This window comes from Camelus ferus, chromosome 11 (assembly GCF_009834535.1).
Source record: "Camelus ferus isolate YT-003-E chromosome 11, BCGSAC_Cfer_1.0, whole genome shotgun sequence".
Taxonomy (NCBI): domain Eukaryota; kingdom Metazoa; phylum Chordata; class Mammalia; order Artiodactyla; family Camelidae; genus Camelus; species Camelus ferus.
This window is the reverse complement of record NC_045706.1, coordinates 15331084-15354836: the sequence shown is the minus strand read 5'-3', so window position 1 is coordinate 15354836 and position 23753 is coordinate 15331084. Positions and strand designations below refer to the sequence as shown.

At 36.1% G+C, this 23753-nt stretch overlaps 1 protein-coding gene across 5 annotated transcripts; it reads right to left on the bottom strand.

The window, feature by feature from the left end:
- Positions 1–3116: 3116 nt before the first annotated feature.
- On the bottom strand, positions 3117–23725 carry DCLRE1A (DNA cross-link repair 1A). 5 transcript variants are annotated; one of them, XM_032490868.1, is made up of 10 exons: positions 23611–23725; positions 21992–23125; positions 18448–20145; positions 16629–16762; positions 15457–15575; positions 12285–12425; positions 10622–10767; positions 9679–9833; positions 4739–4880; positions 3117–3703 (listed from the first exon to the last, which is right to left on the bottom strand). In XM_032490868.1, exons 2-10 carry the CDS (start codon positions 22476–22478, stop codon positions 3543–3545), a joined length of 3183 nt encoding a protein of 1060 aa, XP_032346759.1. In that variant the 5' UTR covers positions 22479–23125; positions 23611–23725; the 3' UTR covers positions 3117–3542. The 5 variants fall into 5 exon arrangements, with proteins under 5 accessions (XP_032346759.1, XP_032346761.1, XP_032346762.1 ...); XM_032490870.1 differs by lacking the exon at positions 23611–23725 and adding an exon at positions 23424–23509; XM_032490871.1 differs by lacking the exon at positions 23611–23725 and adding an exon at positions 23437–23454.
- Positions 23726–23753: the final 28 nt, after the last annotated feature.

The following is a 23753-nucleotide window of genomic DNA, read 5'->3' as shown; positions in this document are numbered from 1 at the left end:
GATTGAGCAAAACAAGAGTATTTGGCCTTTATTCCCCTTGCAGACACTGTTGCTTTCAGTTCATTTACAATTTTATCTGCTTATCCCATGTGATATGTAATCAGAGCTCAGAGCCTCAACAGGAAGTCCACACAGTTCTTTCAAACAAACTTAAAAAACAGTTTAATAACATTATCTAATAGTATATTAAAGCCCTGCTTTGATGCTGTTTCGTAATCTTAAGCTCCTTGCTTTCCATTTTGAAATAGCCGAAGGGCTTAAACAGATAATGTAATTTTTTACAAAACCTTTTTTTTTTAATTGAGAAAAAGTCGATCATACTTATGACAAAGCAATAGTGTTCTTAGGTGTTTTTAAATCCCTACGTAATCTACAATCGCTTTATAGGGATTTAAACCATAAAATGCCATCCCAAACATAAGAGCAACACTTATATAAACCACGTTTGATTTAAATTAAATGAGATTCTTAAAAACCAGTTCAACTGACCACTCGCGATTTACATATTTTGTTTCTAAATTAGTTTCACTAACTCATAGAACTGCAACCTACCCAAATCTCACCCTTTTCAAGATATGAAACCACACACATTTATCTCTTAAGTATTTTACATATATTAGCTTTTACCCAGCCCCCAAGGAAATGCTAAGCTCCTCAAAGGCAAGGACTTTGTCTTAATACACCTCACAGATATCCCATAATTATGTCTCTCAAGGTTCAAGGCTTAGCTTAGTTCTCCTGTCAAGTTGTATATATTGTTCATATATGTATGTGTGTATATCAGTATATGTTGAATGCCCCCAAATCTTCAAAAACTCTCAATTTTCTGCAGACTGACCTCCAAACGCCATAGTAGAGGTATCAGAGCTCTCTGCCATCGTTCCCCAGCCATCCCTCCTTGTCTGAGCTTCACATGCCTACACACCAGTTGCTCAAAGTTCCTCTTCCGCACCTAACACTGTCACACCTGCAAAACTCTGCTGTCTCTTAGACTGCTCTCCAGTCTATGGAGTCTGTTAATTTTTCAAGGCCCGTGTAAAAAGTCATCTTCTCTATGGACTCCCCATCAGAATTAATTTCTCCGATTGAAGTGTTCCCATTGCACATTGGTATTACACCACTGATCCTGGCTGGACTTACAGGGTGCCTAATAGGGACATGTCTTCCTCTCCTGGTACTAATTCTCTGATGTTTGAGTCTCTTATTTACGTGTGAATCACTGAACAAAGAATACATTTGTATCCCATCCACACTATACAGAATAACCACTTAATAAATCTATGTTAGACTGAATTATTCTTAATTTCCCCACAGCACCAAGAATAGTGTGGGGCACACAGCACTTAATCAACAAATAATGTTGATTGATTTAATCCTCACTCAAGAACTTACATTCTAATACTCAGTGTCTGACTTTAGTGACAAATAAACTAAAGTGATAGATCTTGACCAGAAAAAAAGGTTTATTCTCTAAATTGTTCCTACACTGAAGTAACAGACATTTTAATATATCAAAACAATCAACTGAGTAGTTTCAATATATTTCTATTTTTAGTGGTTCTTCAGGAATCAAACTATTTCCACCTGAAGGAAAATGTGTAAAAGTATTTTGGAAGTCAAAGTCTTAGAATTGCAGATGGCTTTTTCACTGTTTATTCAAGATTCATTCAATCATTTACCATCTATTAGAACTGCCTCTGGACCAGGCAAGACACTGAAAAAGTTACCAGGTCATAAAATGAGTAAGATGTGGGTGTTTACAATACCTGGGGGAAGGATCTCAAAGGAATCTGAGTTTTGGTGCTTAGAAAAACTAGTACTATTTGCTCTATATTGATGAATCTGGAAATTCTTGAAAAATGTATTCTCTTAAATTCAGGTTATAATATTTATGTTCCACTGTTTTTTAAAAATAAAGCTATAACAATATTTTATTTAGAAAAGCACTTTGCATTCAACAAAGCAGTAAAATAGCAATTAGATGCTGTGAATCAGGGCCTGGGACTAGGGTGAGGTATCACCCTAGAGAAGTTTCACAGCACAGAATTAAGGAGGTACTTTTTCTCAGAGTCATGCAAGTGCAGGATCAGCCTTAAAAAGGACTATTAAATTTGGCCTCTTTACATTCTGCACCCTAGGCATCTTTCCTGCCTCATCCTAATTCTGGTCCAGCTCTGAATGTTTAAGGAAATAATAGTTTTGTGTTATACTTAGTGTTGCATACTCAGTACACTCCCTAACAATGTTTTATAGATTATTTCTGGCTTACCAAAAATGGAACTGTGAAATCATGGGGGATTGAGTTCCTAAGCAAAGAGAGAGAGTAGGTCTACTTTCTGGAGAAGGGGTAGAAACCAAAGGAAAGATGAAACATAATTAGCACATTGACATGATTAGCAAGTTAAAAACTTCCCACTATTCAGATTAGAAGCAATTCTCATACCGAAACCATTCCATTATCTATAACTATTAACTTATGATTTTGCTGACTTCAAATAACTTCTTTGGAATTTTTCTAAGATCAGTACCACTGGATTTATCACTATGTGCCCCAAAACTTTTCCTCCCCTAAATGTGATCCCTATAACCTTTACCTCCGTAACAAAGGAAAATCCAAGCTTATGAAAATAAAGTTCATGGAGAATATGATCTGTCTGGTGACTGAAATTATAACTGAAAATAATTTTCCATTAAAAAATTAAGAAATCCCTCAATTAACTTCATTGCTAGAGGCAATGCAAGAATACACATATACAGATATGCACATATTCACTATGCTAGACATTTTCTTATTTCAACCGCATAGAATTTTAACACGCATTTTTCCAAATTTTCATTTTGGACCAGCTACTTGATCTCTGTTGGAGAGATCAAGATTCATAAATAAACCATACGACTTCACTTAAAAAAAACTGCAGTCTAAACCTTTAGTTATCTGACATCTTGAGTAAACAGTTTTAGATAAACATTATTCATCCAATTTTTTTATTGGGTGATTATCCAGGCTCTTTGAATCATCTTCAGAGTCAAATGTTGAATTATTTTCACTGAAATTTTATAAAATTGTATAAACATCACAGTTATAAATCCTAAAAATCAAGTAACACTATAGCAGATTTAAGATTAATTTTTTTATTTAAGTATGCATATCATATAAAAGTTTTATCTCATAAAAATATGCTCTATATTAAATAATTTTAAAGATACATAAGTACTTACATATAATACTTTCGATCTAGTTTATCCATTATCATGAATCCTTTGGTCCCCGAACCTGCCCATTTCCCCTCCTAAGGTTGGGTGCAGAATACAATGCCCCTACTGGGAGGGGCAAGAGCCAGGGGCGCTAGGCAGACCAGTCTCCGTTATCACTGATGATGCTGACGGGTGCCCTGCACCATGAACATGTTATTCAAGTGTAAACGAGAAAATAAGCTACATGAGCGACCTTCATAATGCATATTTCATAACACTAAAAAGATTTAACTACTAACAAGCTAGGCCTAAGTTACTTAACTACTTCTGAGTCCTCTAAGGTAACATCAATATCCAGCTTCCAATTTCCACTCTTTAAAATATTTCTCCATCGTGCTCCTAGATTTCGAAGTACCAACATTCACGGTAGGTATGATTTTCTGTGGCTTCAGCCACTGCACAAAACGTTTCATTTCTAGGTAGCTGCTGTGTTCACTATAAGGAATCCCTGTAACACAAAAGGTATTTATTGCCTACTAAAAATCAGATTTATAAAGAGAAATGAACAAACCCAAAATAAAATTAAAGAGAAGAAGAAAGCATTCCAGAGTATTTTTGTCAAAAACTCTTTGGTACTTTTTTTCCTGGTAAGAAAATTAGCTACTATCTTTTACAATTAATAACGATTAAAATATTAAAATGACATAAAATTTTTGAACACTAAAAAAATCTATCACTTTTCTATGTAGATACTTCATATGCATTTCTATAGGTTCTTAATTATAGTTAGACTTTTAAAATTTATAATTAGGCTTGTCATTTTAAATAATTATTCCCTTTAAGCATTTTGCTCAGCTGTTGATTTAAGGAAAATTCTGGAAGAAATATGAGTAAAATTTGAAGAGTAACAAGCAGGAATTCTTGATTTCCAAAGCAAGTAAGTAGATTTCAGTCCCTAAGCTCTGCACACATAAAAAGGAAAAAACATTAAATCCTAAAGATTCCTTTATCTTCTTTACTGAAAATCAAATATTACAGAGAAAGGGAGAAAGGGTCTTGTTTTGAGTAAACTAGGGTTCAAAAATGTTTCTATTAGCTATTATTCTAATAATCCAATTTCTGAGGACAATGGTAAATCTCCTCTGAGAGATGAAAAAATTAAAGTCAAGTCTGTAACTCCTGGTATCACCACATCCAATCCCCTGTCTTCCTGTTCTCACTGTTTCAGCATCACCTAAACTCCCAGGGCACAATGGCTCTAACCACCCCTCCCTTCAAGTAGCTCTACAATCTCCCCTCCATATCACTGGTCACACATATGAAATGATCTGTAGTAGTCAATGTCTATTTACTACAGGCATACTCCTTTATGAGTTTGCAAAGGACTAAAGATACAGGTTTAGAGTACATGGAGCGGTTTGAAATTGTTAAATTGCTAAAGATACTTTGGTGCCATTTTTCCTTGGATCTTAACTTTACAGCTTTTTTAAAAAAATATAAAGTAATTACAAACATTAAGAGTAAAAAAATTTAATAATTATACCATATATTGAAATGTTTCCTTTGGTCTGGGGAATAACATCTGCTACGCTAGTTAACTTATTAGAGTGCGTCCATCCTGTAGGTCGAAAAGCCAAAACTTGATTATATTTCCCACCACACGTCTTCAAATGATTCTGCAAACCCTGTAAAGTAAAAATAGGATATTTACTTAATGGTCAGTGAAGACAGGTGACTTGCAATAAAACAGAATGATTAAGATGTTACACTGGCACAGTCATGGGGAGTTCTCACTTGGTAAACATTAACTTGGAAAACCTAGTGCTGTGCTTCCAAAAAAATAAAATAAACTCACAGGAAAAAAATCTTTTCCCCTTTACTTAGCTAAGCAAGCTTAAGTACAGTCTGAAAAAAATAAGATGAAGCAACTTTAAAGATAAGTAATTATGTATTTTAAAATTACAATTCGGATAGCTGCCAAAAAAAGAAACAATACAAACACCTTTCCAAATCCTATTATTAGGATATTAGAGATACAAGTATCTATTAGTACCTTTATTAGAGATACTGTATTAACACTGGTACCATCAGTCCAAACATATGCCCATGCATCTATCACCAATAAAGGATTGACAGATGGATAGAAAGATGGAAATAATTATATAAGAATGGCATTATACTCAACACAGACAGACATTCTAAAATGCTCTGTAGCTCTCCTTCCAAGTGTTTACTCCTTTTCACCCTTTATACATGAACTGGAATAATTTCAAAACTTTTCATGTTGCTATGGAAGTAATATGTTAATAAATCTTGAATGGAATAAAACTTTCCAAACTAAGGTCATCAAAATGATGGCATTAAGTAAGATTCTTAGAAAATCAATGGTCAAAGTTCAGCCTTTAAAAGATAAGAGAAATCCAGATAAAGATAATAATGGCATGAGAGATACAAAAACAAAGTCTAATATTTTTGGTTTAAAGACTAAGCTTAGGGTGTCAAAGGCTTAGTGTAAATTTATTCTAAAATTTCTGCTTTTATTTAAAATAATAAAATTCCTAAACTGCTTAGGGCCACCTTAGATTTCCAAAAGCCCTCTTTTTCTTCTTTATCTATACATACTCTGAACTAATGAATTATTCTAAAAGATGCTGATATGAATTTCTGAAGGAATCACACAGACAAATTCACTCATCCACCCATTCATTCATTCATTCATTCAATAAATATCTGTTCCAGTATTAACGCTGAGTGTTGATGTTAGAGTGGTCAGTGAGACACAGCCTTTACCTTCTGGGAGCTTACAGTCTAAGAAGAAGACATCAGTATACACCACCTCTGGGTCTTCTTTTCTTTTTAAAATGGAAATCATCACCATCTGCCCTTTAACTTTTTAAAACTCTCATCATCTAGTCCATCAGTACCTAGGAACCTTATAGCTTGATCTTTTCACAAAGGACTTATTTTTAGTATAAATTCCTAGAAATGGAATTTTTAAGGATTTACCTGTAATTTCTATTACTATTCAAGTGGATGAAGAGTGCCAATTTCTCTGAATCTCAGCATAGGACTGTTACCTTTTTTTAAAAGTAGGCCTATTTGATAGAACACAATACATAACTGCTGTTTTAATTTTTCTTTTTGACTACCTTCAGAGGCTGAACATTTTAGTGTGTTTATCAGGCATTAATATTTCACTGGTGAATTAATGATAACCCTTGGATTTCCCTTTTGTATCAAATAATCATCTTTTATTAATTTGTATTCCTTCCATTAAACAGTCATATGTCTTATCAACTACTGCCCCTCTAAAAAAATTTAAGTTATACATATATAACTAAGTTTTCATTACCATATCACTGGCTCTGCAAATTTTCAGGTTTTTGGCTTGCTTAGTCTAATGTAATATTACTCGCTTAATTACTAATCTTCCTCCCCTGTCCTCACAAAGAAAAGGAAGTTAAGTTTAGAGCAATTACACATGTAATATTACAAACTGAGAGTCCAACTTTCAATACAGGTTATCAAACTCATCCATTCCTATTTGTCTCAGTAAAAACACTTGGAATAATCCAATGAGAAGTAATTCCTGTTTTTCACGAGACAAATTAGTTACCACAAAAGCATCATCAACCTGTGCCACAAACAAAACACAGGATATTATCAATTAATATATCATATCATATAAGCCAAACATACAGAAAAGACTGCCAACAACTACTAGCCATTCATTAACCACAATTGCAGAAATACTACCATGAGGAATTTCATTATGATTTAGTCAACATGAAGTCCCTGATCCATGACTTGTCTCTCTGTTTACTGGTTATCAGTTTGTGATAAAAATGCTTTCAGTATATGCCACTAAATTATTTTTTCAGTGTGCAGATAATTATCTACAACATCGTTCTAATGTTTTACCACATCCGTCAATCAGGTTTAAATCAGAGGTGGTAGTCAACTACGTATTTACACATGTGAACTTGGGATGTTGAACCAGGAAGCACGAATGGTATTCCTTACAGAGCTTCTAAGTCCTTCCTTAGAAACCCTGACAGTTGTATCAGGTTTACATTTTCACTAAAAGTCATTAGCTCTGATGCCATAAAACTATTTTTGGCTGGTAAAAAGTTGGTTTGGAATACTAACTAAACTATAGCCTCATGGGAACCATCTGCTTCTATTCCAATCTGTGTTTTGAAGATAAGAAATCGTCAAAAATGTCATCAATATCTGGTCACTTTTACAGAGGCAGGGGAAGGGCTACTGAACACTACAAACAACACTTGACAAATAATGGAAATAATAAAGACTTAATGATTTCAGATACTTTTTTTTTTTGTCTTTAAAGTAAGTAACAGCCAGTTTTTTTCAGAGTGTGCAGTTGAGTGGTTGTAGGCATGGTCACAAAGTTGTGTGGCCATCATTACTACCTAATTTTAGAACATTTTCATCAACCCCTCAACCAAAACCCCACCGTACCCATGAGCAGTCACTCCCCATTCCCTCTCCCCTGAGCCCTGGAAACCACCAAGCTCCTCACTCTCTCCACAGATTCACCTATTCTGGACATTTCATACAAGCAGCATCTCACAATAGGTAGCATTTTATGTTTGGCTTCTTTCACTTGGCGTGTTCTCCAGGCTCAGTCACAGAAGTAGCATGTAGTAGAAATTCAGTCCTTTTTACAGCTGAATAATATTTCTATTTTATGGATACATCACCTTTTGTTTTTCTATCCATCGTTTGACGGACATTTGAGTTGTTCCCAGTTTTTGTGCTACCATGAATAATGCTGCTATGAACATTTGTGTAGAAGGTTTTACGTGGACATGTTTTCAGTTCTCTTGGGCACATCCCTAGGACTGGAATCGCAGATCATATAGTCATTCCATGTTTACCTTTTAAAGAAATGATCAAACTACTTTCTAAAGCGGCTGCACCACTTAATACTCTCATTAGCAACGAACGGGGGTTCCAGGTTCTCCATATCCTCACCAACAGCTGGCACTGTCCGTCTCAGCCGGCCTAGCGAGTGTGAAGTGGCATCTCGCCGCGGCTGCGATTCACTCTTCCCTGACGGCTTCTCTTTTCATGTGCTTACTGGCCATTTGTACAGCTTCTCACTCATTTGCCTACTTGTATACCTTCTTGCTCATTCCTTCGCCCTCTGCTGCCTCCGGCTTCCTCCAACTTCACTTCACTGAATGGGTTCTTGTGCGGGCCACTGTTTCCTTGAATGCACTCTCTTGCAGCATACGACACTTCTAAACACTCTTTACGCCTGGAAAGGTCCAGTCCGTTCACTTCCACAATATTCTGACTCCCCACCCATACTGTCCCACTAAATGGATAATGTGTTCGAATCAAATTAAGTTAGTAGAAAAAAAGATTGTAAAATAAAAATAACAAAAATATGCTATACCCTCCTCAGGATATCATGTTCATTTGATGATCAGTCAACATTCTCATTAGCCTCCATGCAAACTGGAGCCTCTCAAATTTAAAATATGTTTGCGAAGCCAGCTTAAACACCAATGGACGGCACTATGATTTGATTAGTCTTGAAAATTTTATGAGTTATATATCCATGAAAATAGGCCATAAAAATTTTACCATAATCTCGTGAACAAAGGAGTAGTTATACCAGTTAGCATTTCCTTACTCAAGGGAGAGAACAAAAATACTCATTTTCTTTACGCAACATAAGTGTTACTATTTATAAGGCATACACAGTAATCAACACCCCTAAGCTATTTCAAAAAGCTCCACAAAAGTTATTTCATAAACATTATAACAGAAGTAAAAATACATTTTTTTTGGTGTACACTATGTTCTGAATTGTTTTAAATACAGTTTTGATGTATTCCATTGCTAAGTGTCAAAATGTTAGTAAATGGAAGGAATCTTAGTATCTGAATAAATCTGACAAACGAGCCCCCACAAATCACAGGAAGGTCACATCATATGTATCTTAATTTATGCCTCAGAACTAACACTAGAACTTCCTCTTAAGATGTATTTCCACTATGTCATTTAATCCTCCCAACAAGTATATTTCCAACATATATCAGCGTTATACTAATATTAATACAGAACAGACCTCAAGAAAAGACATGAAAAAAAGAAAGAACTCTGTAGCATTCTCCACTCATTTCCCAGGAAGAACTAGAAAACAATCTTAATAACAGAAGGTTTGAATGACCAGAGAGCTGCGTACTTTTCTGTTTTTGTTTCTTCCTTTATGACTGTTCTCTAGTTCCTAAACTCCTGGTGGGCATATGAATTACTCTACACAGCTGCACACATACAAAAACTTAAAACATTTAAAATTCCATTTAAAAGATTTCCTACGGCAAAGTTTACCATAGGTGACTCCACTGTAACTGAATTCCTTTAAGTTAAATGTTAAATGAAAGTAAAATGAAAGTAAACTGGCTTTTCTAGTTCAGCCTGAAAAAGACGTATCTTTTGAATGCTTACCTTGAAATTAATTTGCATCATTGGGAGAAGGTGAACCAGTGAATTGCACATGTCTGTAGTGATAAGGGAATTCATTTCCGGTATATTGAGGCACTGTAATGTTTTATATTTTTCTTTGGACATTCCCACTTTTGAACCTAAAACATCAGCAATGGCTACAGACAAAGGAAAAGTTTAAAAATAGTAAAATTACAGCTTAGGAAAAAAAATAAAATTGTAACAATCAACTTTAAAATAAAAATCTATCAAATAATAAGAAATTCAAAACATTCATACTTCTGCCATAATTTTTCAAAAAGGCAGAATAATTTTCTTTGTTAACTACATGAAATAGATTGTGAGAAAGCCAAGAATTTATTTTTAAAGACCTAGTATTTAAAAATTGCAAAAGATGTATGGAAAGGGGTAAAGGGAGGGGGAAAAAACAAATTTAGAGGAGCTAAAACCTTGGCTTTATCATTTTAAATCTTAATGTTTGACATTATGGGACCACAGTTAAGAAAAAGTGGAAAGTATTTTATATAATAGTATGACACTGTCTAGATAAACTACAGTTACATATCCAAAAATCATTTAGGAACAAAAATTAAAACTGTTCTTTAAAATAATTGATGGTTATCATCAAAGAATGCAGTGACACAACTATGTACTAGTCATCTTTTAAAGTTTACTAAAACCCTAATGTAGCATGGACTTTTGCTCTACAATCATCCTGTAGGTACAAAGGCTACCATAAACACATTTATCAAATGTTTCCATTAAGCTAAGCCTTTCAAAGTTTCAACAAGTCAAACTCTCAAATTTTTCTTCAACTTCAAAGGTAACATTGAACCATTTCAGGAAATAAATACCAAGTACAAGAACAGAGACTGAAAGGGCTTTATGCAAAAAGATTCTGATCTTTATAATATATTAATGTAAATTAGATACAGCTACCACCCACCTAGAAAGACTTTCTCTTTTCCAATAGAATACGTGCCACAGACAACAAGAGCACGTGGGTTTAGAGTTACAGTCTCAAAGGCAGTGTTGATGGCAAACTGGATAACCTCTTGCTGAGAAGGAAAGGTGTATTCTGGGCTGCAATACCTGTAAGAAATACGGTACTTACTAAAAGAACCACAAGAAAGCCATGGCACGAAGTTGGATGCTATTTTACAAAACAAGCTTTAGCAAAAGTACTTGCAACAGCCGTAAAGATACATGAACACACTACAGTTATCTCACCAGGGCCTGTGGTAAGACATCTGTCACCAGCTAGTGATTATTTATGATGGAATTACACATTTTCAATATACCTTCTTCACTGTATTTCTTTTATCTCCCTCCATGAAACTGCCTTTTTTTTTCCCCCCTCAGGAATACTTCCTGGCTAGCTGGCTGTTTTAGCTATGAATTACAAACTTTAAAATCTCTCTTTTTTTTTTTTTTAACTTTCAATCCCTATCAAAGAAAATATTATGGATGGGGTGAACTTTAGACTCAAGAATTCTTATTTAGTAAAATATATATGTATTTCAAAAGAATGAAACTGAACATTAATTTAGTGAAGTAGTTTTAAATCAGTTAATGTTCACATGTTTGGTATCTTCTCTTAGGAGATACAGAAATATATACAGTATTACAGGAATATAGAAGATTCAGGTAGGTCTACCTCAATACAGTAACACCCAATGAAAAATTAACCCTAAGACTACTGTCACATATATTTGAGATGAAAATTAAGCACTTTTTTACCAAAAAAGTCATAAAGTACAAACATCAAAAAAATACCAATTTTCCCCAATTTTCAAAAATTTTTTTCTGGTCATAGGAAGAGAGGAAAAACTTAGTCCTTTCTCCTATAAAAACTCACCAGGAAATTCAGAATTGCATTTAGAATAGAATTAAATAACAAAAAAAAATTTTTTTTAAGTATTGTTTTCATAATTCACCTGATATTTTAAGGTACATGTAAAAGAATGGAAAATTAGCTACAGTGTTAGAAAAATGGATGTGAAAAGACATCTTTTACTAAAATATGCCCTCCAAACTCACTTCTTCTTGAAACAGTTTGAAATAGTTAACATAATTTCTGACAAGTTGATGAGGTATTTTAATACATAATAAAAAGAAAATGGCTCATGTGTATAGCACTTGGGAATTTAAAGTTGTCACTTACAGATTATCTTGCGGAGAAAGGAACAAAATAATTGTGAATATTCAGATCAAACACAGAATCTCATTCTGTTTTTTTTTCTTCACAATTATACTGCATAGCTACACAGATACTTTAAACAGATAACTTTAATGAGTATTTTCCTAAAGTTTGCTCCCCAATTTTTCTTTCTTGTTTTAGTAACAAGATTCTCACATACACTATATTTTCAGAAGGATATTACAAAAACATTGAGCTGGAGTCAGTTAAGACATGTAATCTCAAATCTGTTCCTAAGCGAGTATACATTTTTTCATACAGCATTCCTCTGACAAATAAACTTAAATGATAATTGATTGATAAGCCATCATTTTGATTGGTGGAAAGTACAAAAGCTCAAATTATTCATACCATACAGGCAAATGCTGCCAGTGGAAAAAAGGAAGCACACAAACAAAGCTTCTCTTACGTTGTGTCTAAGTACAGCGTGTGGACTCTATGGTCTGCAAGAAGAGAACGTTCCATGGTGGGGTCTGCTCTGAAGTCTCCGGTGTGTAATATGACGTGACCATTAGGCAGACGAAAAAGGACCATGACGGCACCTGGACAGCTGAACACAAACATTTCAAAGGAATATTCTTAATACAGGCAAAGCATCTGAAGGGAGAACACTCACTGCAATATCAACCAATTAACACACGTTACTAGCTGACCACGACAACATTTATGTCACAGACACAGAAAAATGGTGTGCACAAAAGGATTAATCGGCAGGCCAGGGCTGCTCACACTCCACATGCCCCCAGGAAAGGCCTGTCTTTAGGACTCTTCCTTGGCTGGCCCTTGGGAGGTGAGTTCTGAGTCCTTGAAATATTCTGCCTGCTAGGAGTGTTTTGTATGCCCAATGCATTGGGCCACGTGTTACTATTTTGATCAGATAGGTGATGCTAACAGTGTGATCCATGGAGAGTATCTGTTTTTGCTCTAGGGGACTGGAGTCCAAGTAGCCAAGGTCAGTTACATGGGTGCTGCATGTGTACTTGGCTGACCCTCAGTAAAGCCCTGAACACCAAGGCTCAGCTAGTTGGCCACACATCGAATGTGTTGTTACACACTGCTGCTGGGAGAATTAAGCACACTGTGCCATTTCAGTAGAGGAGGACACCTGGAAACTGGTGTCTGGTTTCTCCTAGATTCACTCCCACTAGCCTTTTCCCTTTGCTGCTTTTAATCTCTGTCTGTTCACTCTGATAAAATAAAATCACAAATATTGCAATTTCTCTGTGTCCTGTGAGTCATTCTAGTGAGTCATTGAGCCTCAAGGTGGTACTGGGAATCCCTGACACAACGGGGTTTGAAAATTACTGTCAAAACACAGAGAACTTTCGTTTGGAATTCTAGGAAGACATAAGAAATAATTACAACTGTAATGAAAAAATTTCCCTTTACCCGCCTGTCCCCAAAGTTCAGACCCCAATGACTTCACTGGGGAATTCTATCAAACAGTTAGGGAAGAAATAATAACAATTACTGCATGACATCTTTCAGAAACTAGAGGAGGGGGTAATATTTGATGACATCATTGATATCAAAACCAGACAAAAGCATTATTTTAAAAAAAAACCCTATAGGTAAATATCCATTATGAAAAAGACACAAAATTCCTTAACCAAATATTAGCATATCAAATCCAGCTCGGGGTGGGGCGGAGGGTATAGCTCAGTGGTAGAGGGTCTTGGGTTCAATCCCCAGTACCTCTGGTAAATAAATAAATAAACCTAATTACCTCCCACCAAAAAAAAATTCCTGAAAAAAATCTTTTTTAATCCAGCTACATATTTTTAAAAAGGGTAATATATGAAGACTAAGTGGAATTGACCCTAGTAATGCAAAGCTGGTTTAATATTCAATTAAGTCCATCATTGTCATTTACCACATTAATATCACAGAGAAGAATTGTTTTTTCACCTCGGTAGATGACAAAAAAAAATCTGACAAAATTCAGCATCCATTCATGATTATAAACTCCAAGAAGACTAGGAATAGAGGGGACTTTCCTCAACCTGATAAAAGGCATCTATGAAAAACCCACTAGCATTGTGCTTAACGGAGAAAGACTGAAAGCTTTTCCCTTAAGATCAAGAAAACAGAAGGGCTGGACATAGCTCAGTGGTGAGTGCGTGCCCAGCATGCACAAGGTCCTGGGTTCAACCTCAGTATCTCCATTAAATAAATAAATAAACAAACATAATTACTCCCCCCAAAAAAACAAAACAAAGAAAATGGCAATATGTTTCCAACTCAATTCAATCCTATTCAACATTGTACTGAAGTTCTGACCCAGGACAACACAGAAGAGAAAAAAATAGCATTCTGAATGGAAAGTAGGAAATAAAATGAAATCGTCTTTATTTGTGGATGACATGATTGTAAACGTAGAAAATTTTCAAGAACCTACAAAGCCAACCTACTACAACTAATGAACAAGTTTAGCAAGGTCTCAGGATACAAAGTCAATAAACAAAAACCAGTTGTTCATCAAGAAGTGAACGGATAAAATGACTGTACTGTCTGTTTACGATAGATACTACTCAGCGATGAAGTGGAACACACAACAGCATGGATGAATCTCAGAAGCATGATGTGGGACAGAAGCCAGACACAAAAGAGTGGATACTAATATGATTTCACGTAAATGAATCCTAGGAGAGACAAATCTAACCAGTAGTGACAGAAAACAAACCAGTAACTTCCTAGGTCAGAGTAGGGGTTGGGGACTAACTGGGAGGGGCACAAGGAAGCTTTCTGGGGTGGGGAAAAATTTCTTTATTTTTACTGTGGAAGGAATTGCATGGGTGTGAGCTTTTGTCAAAATTCAGCAAACACTTAAAATGGGTGCATTTTATTTATGCAAATGATACCTCAAATTGACTAAAAAAAAAAAATCAGAACTTGAGTTGTCATAATTGGTCATTAAAAAAAGAAACAGCAGCAAAGTTAGCGGACAAAAACTTACAGACAACCTGAAGAAACAGCGCTGGCCTGGATTTTAGGAGACCTAGATTTAGTCTTAATTTTAATTCTCTAGGCATCTATGATCTCTAAGGTACATAAGGCTAACATTCTATGAAAAGTGGAAGGAAGCATAGGTGATGGTTACATTCTGGCATCGTGAATACTGACAATACTTTACATTAAAAAAAAAATGTGAGGAAAAAAGAAACAATTTCCAAGGAAAAAAATCTTCCCAGTCTTTGGTATCAAACTTCTGAAGGCTTTCTTAAAAGGAAAAAAATAAAATAACCCCTCTAGTATCTGAATGGAGTACAAGCTGTTAATTTATATAAGTGATATTAAAGAAAACGGCACAATGGCAAAAAATAAGATGGGAGTCATATGTCAAGCTCAGTAATTTAAACTGCTTTACAAGTGAGTTAGATAACAAGAAAATCTCTCTACGTTTAATCTTTGATTCTGCAATTGGGTACATTATTTTTTTCAAAAGAAGGATGTTTTACTCAATTTTTAAGAAATATGAAGCATAATAGTTTCAATTAAAAAGTTCTTAAATAACTAAGCCAATGTGTTTTCCTTTTGAATATTTAAAAATAGGCTATTAATAAGGGAACTTTAATACTCACTGATTGGCATCTAGCAAAACAATTTTGACACCATTCACTATACATTCAGTATCTATTGGCAATGGATGGATATACTGTTCTTGCACACGAAGTTTGCTCTTCACCAAATTGCCAGTTATCTGCAAAACAGGATGTGCTTATTATGGACACATTAAAACACTAAATAAGTCTTTTATTTCATATCTAGTTTAGAGCACAAGCATCTTGGTGATCTCCCTGTTCGCCCACTTATATTCATATAAACACTCCAGAATGCCGGGGGGAACTTCTAAAATGTCTGTGTCACAACTCTGCTTAAACACTTGTCTCTGACTGTCACTCACTTGTGAGAAGTCCATCATCCCTGGCACAACACACAAAAGCCTTTGTGATCTGGCCCCTGCCCATTTCTGTGGTTTATCACCTGTTATTCCCTGTCTTGTGTGGAGCCACTCTGAATTACCTGGAGTCCCTGGAAAAGGCGTGCTTCCAAGGTGTGTGTGCTTTACACAAGCTCCTCTCTCAACCTGGAATGGTTCTGGAATCAGACTGACCTGCATTCAAATTCTGGCTCTGGGACTTGGGGCATACCACTCAACTTCTCCCAACTTCAGTTGCTTCATTAATAAAAAGAGGACAATAGAAGAAAGCTTGAGGGTTAAATCAAATTCCAGCCAAAGCCCTCAGTAGTAGGCATTAAAGTACTTACCTTTCAATAATTAATTCAAGGTTATCTCTTTCACCATGAAACTTTCTCTAACCTTAGCCTGGGACAGAGTAAAACCCCTTCTCTCTACTTCTAGGCATTCTGTTCACTTTTCTACTGATCCCATCAGGGTCCTATCTGTGAATGTGTCTCCTGACGGTTGTAAGCTCCTTAAAGTTAGGGATTTTGCCTTGAATAGCTTTTTTAGGCACTCAATAAATGTTTACTGAATGAAACTTAGGGGTTTTAGTACATCGTGCTGTAGTTTATCTACTGTTTTCACATAATGAAGCAAACTTCAAAAAATCTGTTGTAACTATTGACAACAACTCATTTAACTTTAGGATCTCAATGTGGAATCAGTTTTGTTGTATCTTTTCTAGGAAGAGTGATGGGTCTGATGATTTTAATTATTCTTTTTATACCAGAATTGCTTAGATATTAGCTGCATTCTCCCAATTCAGAATTTTAGAATACTAAAACTTACCTCACTACAATAAACTGGAAACGTGAAGTTTTTAGACAATCCAGCATAATGGTCAGAATGAAAATGTGTGAGGAAATAGGCTGTGCAACCTTCAACGTGTCCATACTGAAAGGCATCGACTGTAAAGCCGGTTCCTGCAACGAACACATCAGCACAGCCGCTTGAGTGACAGCTGACGCAGTAAGAGCTTTCCAACTTGCTCATACAGCAAACCCTCCAACACCTTTACATCTCATTTCCAACTTAACTTTACAAACTGATTTTAAAATCTACACCACATTTGTAGATGCTGACAGGTTTATATAGAAGAGATAAACAAGTTTATACTGTTTCACAGGGAAATACATACAAGATCTCGTGGTAGCTCACGGTGAAAAAGAATGCGACAATGAATATATGTATGTTCGTGTATGACTGAAAAATTGTGCTCTACACTGGAATTTGACACAACATTGTAAGCTGACTATAACTCAGTAAAATAAAATTCAACAAACAATAAATAAAAATCAAAATCTACACCACATAAATTCAGCAGAAGGTGCTATTAGAGATGAAATCTTGTTAAGTTTCTACTAACTACCCCAGTATAGGCTTTTTTTTTAAAATAAATAACTGTACAAAAAAAAATACTAAGCTACAAACCAATGACTTCTTTGTTTTGCTGAATATTTTCAAAATACTTATTGGGCACCTAAAATCCTTTACTTCTGCAAAGCAGCAAAAGGAAAATGGTGACTTTTTTTAAAAAAACATGAATTCTTAATGGGGGCAACAGTGATTTGCTTCTAAGGGGGTAAAAATGGTTGAAGACCCAAGTAATCTTATTGGCCCTCCAAAGGGCCACAGTAGAATAATAATCTGTCGTATATGAATTTCATTGTGGGAGGTGGAGAGAAGGAAGGAAAAATGAAGGAAAAACAAAACATGCCTAAAAAGACTCCCTAGAGGAGCAATAATGAAAAAAAAAAAGCTATTCTGAAATTTGTTCACAAGAAAAACACAAGTATGCAGACTGTGACACACAAGCACACCTCTACAATCCTACTGAGGCTTATAACACATGGCCTACTAGTTTTGGGCTCACTTAAAATACAGAAAACTAATCGAAATAATTATTAAAAGACAGAACTGATGCTATAATGTACAAACAGGCTTTTCTTTACATAAATGTCTTGAACAAATTATAGATCTAGAATATCAAAAAAGCACTTTAAAAATTCTTTCTGAAACCAGTGTATTCTGGCAGTTTTATATTCTTTGCAGAAGAAGAATGACTGGTTTCTTCAATAACAAAATTTATTTTACTATACATGTCTCTACTAACTCATCTATGAAGGCATGAAATTACAAGGATATGAAAAAGTTGAGGAACTAAGTTATGCTATGATTTAAAATGTTTGGTATTTATTATGACTCGTACAACCTGTGTTTTCCTTCTTTGAAGCTATTTAGGACTTTGCGTTTCTCTTAGGTGCTTAGTGACTGCCTTTTATTATAGTTACTTACTGAGAGCCCTTCCTTTTTCCGTATTAAGCTGATCTTTTCCAATCTTTGTCAAATCTGTAATATCTACCCAGCTGGTATAGTATCTTGTACACAGAATGTTTAATAAAAGTTTGCTGAATTGAATGGAACACAAAGATTAAACAGGCAGAAAACAAACAAACAAACTAACAAACTACGTTACAGCTTAATAAAGTATAAAAAGCAAAAGAAAACACAAAAATTGCCTTTCACACACACACAACATGGGCAATGAACATGAAGTCAAAAAAGCTGTGTCTCTGTAGATATACTAAGCATTGATATTTCAACTTACCAGGGATTTTCTTATAGAACGGGCATGTCCTTTTTCTTAATTCTCCTGCATGAGATGATTCTGGGGTTTTCATCCTCTTTCTCTGCAGTCTGCCATGAGTCGATTTGAAGGCTTTGTCTTTACTTAAATTGACTTTTCCAGATTCTGTCTTGTTAATAAGGTGATCTGAGCTCTTCTGATGTACTGATTCCTGTGGTGAATCTGACTTTTTAAGTCTCTTTCTTTGATGCTGTGACTTCTTACTAGAAAGTTCCACAGACTGCCGACTCCCACTTAAATTATTTGCCTCTAATTCTAAATCACCTAAAGATTTTTCTGCTTTCCTCTTGCACTGCCGGGACCTCTTTTCATTAGGACTTACAACTGCATTTAAGTTCATCTCTTCTAATGCATTTTCCTCCAGTGACTTCTCTTCCTTTCTTTTGGGGGGTAGTCCAAAATACACACCTATATCCATTTGCTTCATTACCTTTGTAGAAGGGGGTGTCGCACTACACTTAGGACCAGGTGGCAATACTTTCAAAGACTTAGCAGCAGTAGGTGTACTAGGCAATGTCTCTGTATTTAAAGCCGTATCTTTACTGTCTAGCAAACTATCAAATGCCTTCCTGCAGAAACATCCTGAGTTAGTATTGTTCTTGGCATTGAAATTCCTACTTGATAATTCTCTACGTTTACCTTGGGTTGGGTGGAGAGAATCACACCCTCCTCCCTGGCTTTCAAAAGGTTTTGACACTTTACTCTTAAGTAATGGAAGAGAAATCTGATTGCAAACAGCTGATGGCTCAGTTACCTGTCTCTTTTTACTTGACTGAGATGAGTGAAATGCTGACTCATCAGGTTTTGCTTTGGTGGCCTGATAACTAGGAGAGGTAAACACCCCTCCTAACGCAGGTGGAAACAACATAAAATCGTCATCAGTATATGCAGGATTATCACGTGAAAGAATACTCTTGTTTTGGAAAGTAAGTTGAGACGAATCATTCAGAGTATTGCATTTATACAATTCTTTATTGTATTTATCCTGAGTTAGGAAGCTATCCACTTCGGAGCAGTTGTCCTCCTGGTCCTTTAGGAAGGGATCATGGAGTTTTTTCAACAAAGTCGAGCTACTGTCATCTTCTTCTAAGCTGCCATCTTCAGAGCTTTCCATAAAAAATACTTGCTGTTGAGAATCATCCAGGTTTTCATCTATATCACAAGTTTCTTCATCGCTTTGAAGTGGAGAATAGGAGATTTCACAGTTGCTAAAGTCATTTTCTGGCAATGGCAAATTTATGTGTTCTGAGTTGTTCTGGCTGTCTAATTGCTCAGCAAGCGGGAAACCAACTCCTACCAGTTTGTCGTTATTAACAAGTTCTGTAAATTGCGGGGCTTGTTGGGAAGTTTGGATATTTGCTGAGGAGGAAATCTTTTTATCAGTTTCAGTTGGAGACTGAGATTTTCTTAGACACTGCGTCACCAACAAGGGATCAGATGAAACATTTTTTACGTCGTCCATTTGTTTCTGATACAGAGACCATTTTTCCTCAGGGCTACACAGAGAGACTGAATTAGTCTCACTGAAACGCCCACCTGACCCACGTGATGGACTGCTAAAAGGACTATTACTAGCCCTGCTTCGAGCTAGCAGGAGGTGAGTGTATCTCTTATAATGAGAAGGAATCGTTGAGGTACACAGATGACCATCAGGACACTCTGCAAATTTTAATAAAGAATAAAGCATTACAGGATCAAAGCACAGACTAAGCTGAGCACTATAAATTAACAGCATTAGCACTATAAATTAACACTTAAGTGGAAAGTCAGCAGTCCTACTTTGAGGCCACAGGACAATACCTATCTCTATACAATAACAGTAATCCAGTATGGTTTTGCAAGGTGCTAGTTAATATTTTTAAATCAAATACTCAATTTTCAGTTTCTTTTCAAATAATCTCCTCCCCAATTTTAAGACTAACACCCTCTTCTCGCCACTAACAACTTTCACAAATATGAGCTCCTCCAAAATGCAAGTCATGCTTATGCCAGGTGTTTCTCAAACAGGTGCTACAAATTGATACCATCAGTTTCACTAAGTCACTATTGCTCAGGCAATAAAGAGACGACTGGTATGTCTCTCACAGACTAAAGTTCTACCCCAATTTTTATCTTATCAGGCAACATAAATTTATGACAATTGTAGTATTGAATCAGGTTCCATTATTTAATATTCAACTGCAGGTAATAATCTTAATTAGCTACAGCTGCTAATACTCTAAGAAATGCAATTTGACAAGCTGGTTAATAATAAGGCTTTAATAATCTGGAACCATCCTGCCATTATGACTGAGAAAGTCTGCAAGCCACCTTGGCATACCCCCTTGCGTGTTAATTTCCAGGCTTATCAAAAAATGATTTCCTCCACCAATGTTACATTAAGTTGGAAGACTCCATTGCTTAAAACTTAAAACCACTTCATAACAGTATATGCTATAGAATAGAATTCAATTCAAGAAGAATCCACTTGAGATTTTACTCAAAGGAGTTTAATCGGTGAAAAAAAACAACAACAAAAGAAAAATCCCTTTGAAGTGGCTTCATCTATAAGACATTTCACTCCGAAGTTCTCACCATGGGACTCCAACTTCCACTTCTGATTTTTAAGCCACTTAAAAGCAAATTACTAGCATTTGATGAGGCTTCCACTTTTATAAGAAAGGCTAGTGCCAATTTTTTTAAGTTATTTTGCATCTTCATATAGTACTTCAAAATAACTAGAGGTTAATAATAAAATGTCCTCTGAATCATAGTTAACACGAAAGCCATACTTAGTATTATTTTTATTTTACTGAATTTCAATTCTTTGAGATTTAAAAATCTATGTATTGTGTATATAACTTTAAAATACACAAATCACCATAACAACCCATTCTCCACATACTTCAACTAGGATTTTCAACATGTTAAACATGACATGTATTACATATTTTAAAAGATGACAAAAACATAACATTATTTCAGTTATCATTTGGCATATTTTAATTTATTAGGATCATAATAACCTGACACTCATTCCCAGTTCTTTCTGTACATTAGCATGATGACTCCAGCATAACCATATTCAGAAGACTGAACTACATCCATAATTCTCTCAAAGTCTGTTTCATAAAAGATAATACAGTGGGCAAATTATTTAACTTTTAAGAACCCTCATCTATAAAATGCCAATACAACCTACCTTACACAGGTGAAAGTATCTAGCATAGTATGTGTTCAATTAACATTTATGAAAAATAACTGAGGTATCTAGGGACTTTTATAATGAATAAGAAAATGCATTGAAACTGTTTTCAAGTCTGCAACATTCTTTGCAATGAAACCATTTCACAAGAAAGGTAAAAATGCATTACCTTGTTTCCTTCTAGGGTAAGTCATTTATACTTACAGTGTCTCATCTCTCTTTTGGTTTACTGCTTACCGTTGCTTGTTTCACTAGATGCATGTCTGGTCTAATGCAGGTCTTGTCGACTATTGGCAGCCACTATCTTTTCTGTAATCTTACCTGTTTCAGAGACTGGTGGGGAATCCAAACACTCAAAAACATGCCATCGAGGTGTCTGACCCAGCAAAGCGGAGAAAGGCATCTGGCAGTTTGGACAGTATCCATCGTACACTGGCCGGATCTTTGGAGACACGTGTTTGTTTTTCTGAGTCCTGCTGTGCTTTCCTGGAGTGGTCTCCTGGTCTTGGCACTGCTGAACACCATCCCCACCATCAGAGTTCTGACTAGAAGTTAAAGAAGTCTGGCTGGCTGTTTCTCCAAGGCACATTTCAGGGGCCTTCGCCTTCTCGTTAGCTTCTACAGTTCTTTTTTTATTTCTGTTTCGTTTTGACTGGTGTTTTCCATCTGTTGCTTTTTCAACAGATTTTGGGATATTCTCGGAGCAATTATTTGAATGTACTGGTTTTGGTTTTCTTTTGGATTTGTACTCCCAGATGTCTTCTTCCAAAAAAATGTCTTCTAACATGGCAAAATGCTTTATAGTCATCAAAGAAGCACTACTCTTAAGTAAATTGAGGGTCTATTTCTTGTTACAAAAATTTCAAACTGGACTTATTTTGCTGAGAAAAAAAGTAACAAAAAACCCACTAACTTGACGGGAATCCAAAGCTCTGGTAATGAATATACTGACAAACTACAAACTCTATACCTAAGAACACTTGCCGTTCCATTTATGCCACGATAACATTAAGACAACCAACCACAGGGGCAGCATCTGATGTTTCCCACTGTGTATACTTCATTCGGGTACCCTGGCTTCTTCAAGGACTTGATTCATAAAAATAAGACTCACTAATACTTAGAAAATTAAACATTAATGGGAACTACAGGTTTAACAATTTAATCTTAGAAGGAGATTTGTAAAATTGTTATAAAGCTCCTGTCAGTTCTCCTTCAACTGAACAATTGTCCAAATAATTCACAAATCCAACCACAGTCCCTGGGCAACTGGCTCAGCAGGTGCTCCAAACACTTAATGGCTACCTCCGTTTGCCAGTAACCCTAGTCACACCATAATCAAATGTGTGTGATACACAAAAAACATAATTCTCCTTATCCGTGACTCGTGGATATTCAACAACTTCAGTTTCCCGGGTCAGTCCGGTATCTTCTTCTATCAGCAATGAACAAACACTGCACAATGAACAAACAAAATTCAAAGATGTTAAGCTGTGCATGCACTGAGGCCACCCACAATCCTCACTCCAGACCGCAGAGGTGTTCTGCCTGGGGGCGACCAGCCCTCTCTCCACCGCCCTCAAAGCCAAGGTTCACCTGCCTCATGCCTCCCACCGGCTCAACCTCCTCTTTGGACGTTGGAAGTTGCAGCGCCAATGAGGGGTCCCTGCCAGCACACCTCCCCAAAAGCCATCAGCGCCCTCCCCTTCTGAAGACAGAGGCCGGGTCCTCTGGGATCCCCGCCGCCGCCCACCTGCCACCTTCACCCCCCGGGACCAGCTCCAGCTGCTTCCGCTCCCCTCGCGCCCCCTCCTCCCGCTCGGCTGACAGTCTATTCGCGCCCGCACTTTCAGCACTGCGGGGTAACAAAATACTGTATTTCTGTATAAGCCAAAGCGTTTGGCTAATCTCCCCCAACTTAAAAAAGCTTACTCCTTTACCTTTCCTGTCGTGGCGGGAAACAACTTCCCGTTACCAGTGCTGTGTCGAATCGGCTGATCCTGGTCTAAAGGGGGACTTTTTAAAAAGAGGAAAAAACAGATCGTGCCTTTTTACGTCCTACCGATTTATTTTATTTTAGTTC

What these genes read in the sequence shown, in the direction of transcription:
- DCLRE1A (XM_032490868.1), bottom strand. Translation starts at nt 22,478, where the DNA reads ATGACTATAAAGCATTTTGCCATGTTAGAAGACATTTTTTTGGAAGAA. An exon ending in TTCCAGTTTATTGTAGTGAG is followed by an intron (nt 15,576 to 16,628) that starts GTAAGTTTTAGT and finishes CCTGTTTTGCAG; the next exon opens with ATAACTGGCAATTTGGTGAA. An exon ending in AGGAAACATTTCAATATATG is followed by an intron (nt 3,704 to 4,738) that starts GTATAATTATTA and finishes TTTGTGTTACAG; the next exon opens with GGATTCCTTATAGTGAACAC.